The following is a 1,107-nucleotide window of genomic DNA, read 5'->3' on the forward strand; positions in this document are numbered from 1 at the left end:
CCACAACACAAAAGTAAGGGTATCGGAGCCTTTTCCAGTTGTGAAATATCACTCTAGAACATCTGGTCACTTTTAAGGACAATCGGGCTAACTCAGATTTTGGGGGTTTCCAGAAATCTTGACCTGCACCAAAAGTGGGCATTGTCCTACCTATAGGAGAAGTTTGGTTTCATTGGTGTGTATGTTTGTTTGGTTACAGAGAAAACTCCTTGTCTTTTAAAGAAACTAAACCAGGGGCAAACCCCTTGTGTTTAAAAGTGACCATCGGTACTCCGACAGCTGTGTGTGTTGTTTACTTTGGTCTGTTTTGTTTATTTTGATCTGATTTCCCCCCCCCCCCCACAGTCCCTGAAGTGAGTGAATACACGGCTACAGATTTCACGACAGAGTGGTCTGGCAGCAAGAACACCCTGTCGTCTTTCCCAGTGACTGTGTGTTTGTCTTGTCTCAAAGATTTGAACAGCAGACAGGGAAGTTTGACGGAAGTCGTTCTCGCCGTCTGTAAGAATAAGTGTGGACGCTCTGGGGCAGGTGAGCAACTCCTGTCTTGAAAAGTGAAGTTTTGGGAACAGAATTTTGTCCTGTCTTGAAAAGTGAAAAGTTTTGGGAAAAGAATTCTTTCCTGTCTTGAAAAGTGAAGAGTTTTGGGAAAGAATTCTTTCCTGTCTTGAAAAGTGAAAAGTTTTGGGAAAAGAATTCTTTCTGTTAAGTAAGGCTGTTAGGGCTGACAACCAAAAGGAGAGGGTGGTTGGCGGGTTCTCTGGTGTGGTTTGCTCCTTCTTTCCTGTCAAACATCTATTGTCCTGATCTCTTCTTCTTTTTTGTGTTTGTTATTCTCTTGTATTAAACCTGTAATCTTCGGCACTTATATGACCTTATTGTGTTGCAAGTGCCGTAAAACTCACACTAGAACTAAACAACCAAAAGGTCATGGGTTCAAATCCCTCCAGGGGCCCAATGTTGTGTCCTTTGGAAAGGCACTTTGCAAATAGTTTTCTCACTTCTTTCAGGTGAGAATGGATACCGGAAGATCTTGTCAGTATGTTAGTATTTGAGAACTTAATCGACTACTTGCACCGTAAGCTTCCAGGATCTTCTTTCAACACT

The 1,107-nt window shown here is 42.4% G+C and overlaps 1 protein-coding gene across 1 annotated transcript in view; it reads left to right on the forward strand.

The window, feature by feature from the left end:
* The window catches only part of LOC101850813, a gene marked incomplete in the record, with an annotated part of 50,482 nt that overhangs the window by 46,901 nt on the left and 2,474 nt on the right, over positions 1 to 1,107 (forward strand). The window contains 1 exon segment of the mRNA XM_035970492.1: positions 346 to 531. Within this exon segment, the coding sequence (XP_035826385.1) occupies positions 346 to 531 (186 nt within the window).

This window comes from Aplysia californica, unplaced genomic scaffold (genome assembly GCF_000002075.1).
Source record: "Aplysia californica isolate F4 #8 unplaced genomic scaffold, AplCal3.0 scaffold00273, whole genome shotgun sequence".
Classification (NCBI taxonomy): Eukaryota; Metazoa; Mollusca; class Gastropoda; order Aplysiida; family Aplysiidae; genus Aplysia; species Aplysia californica.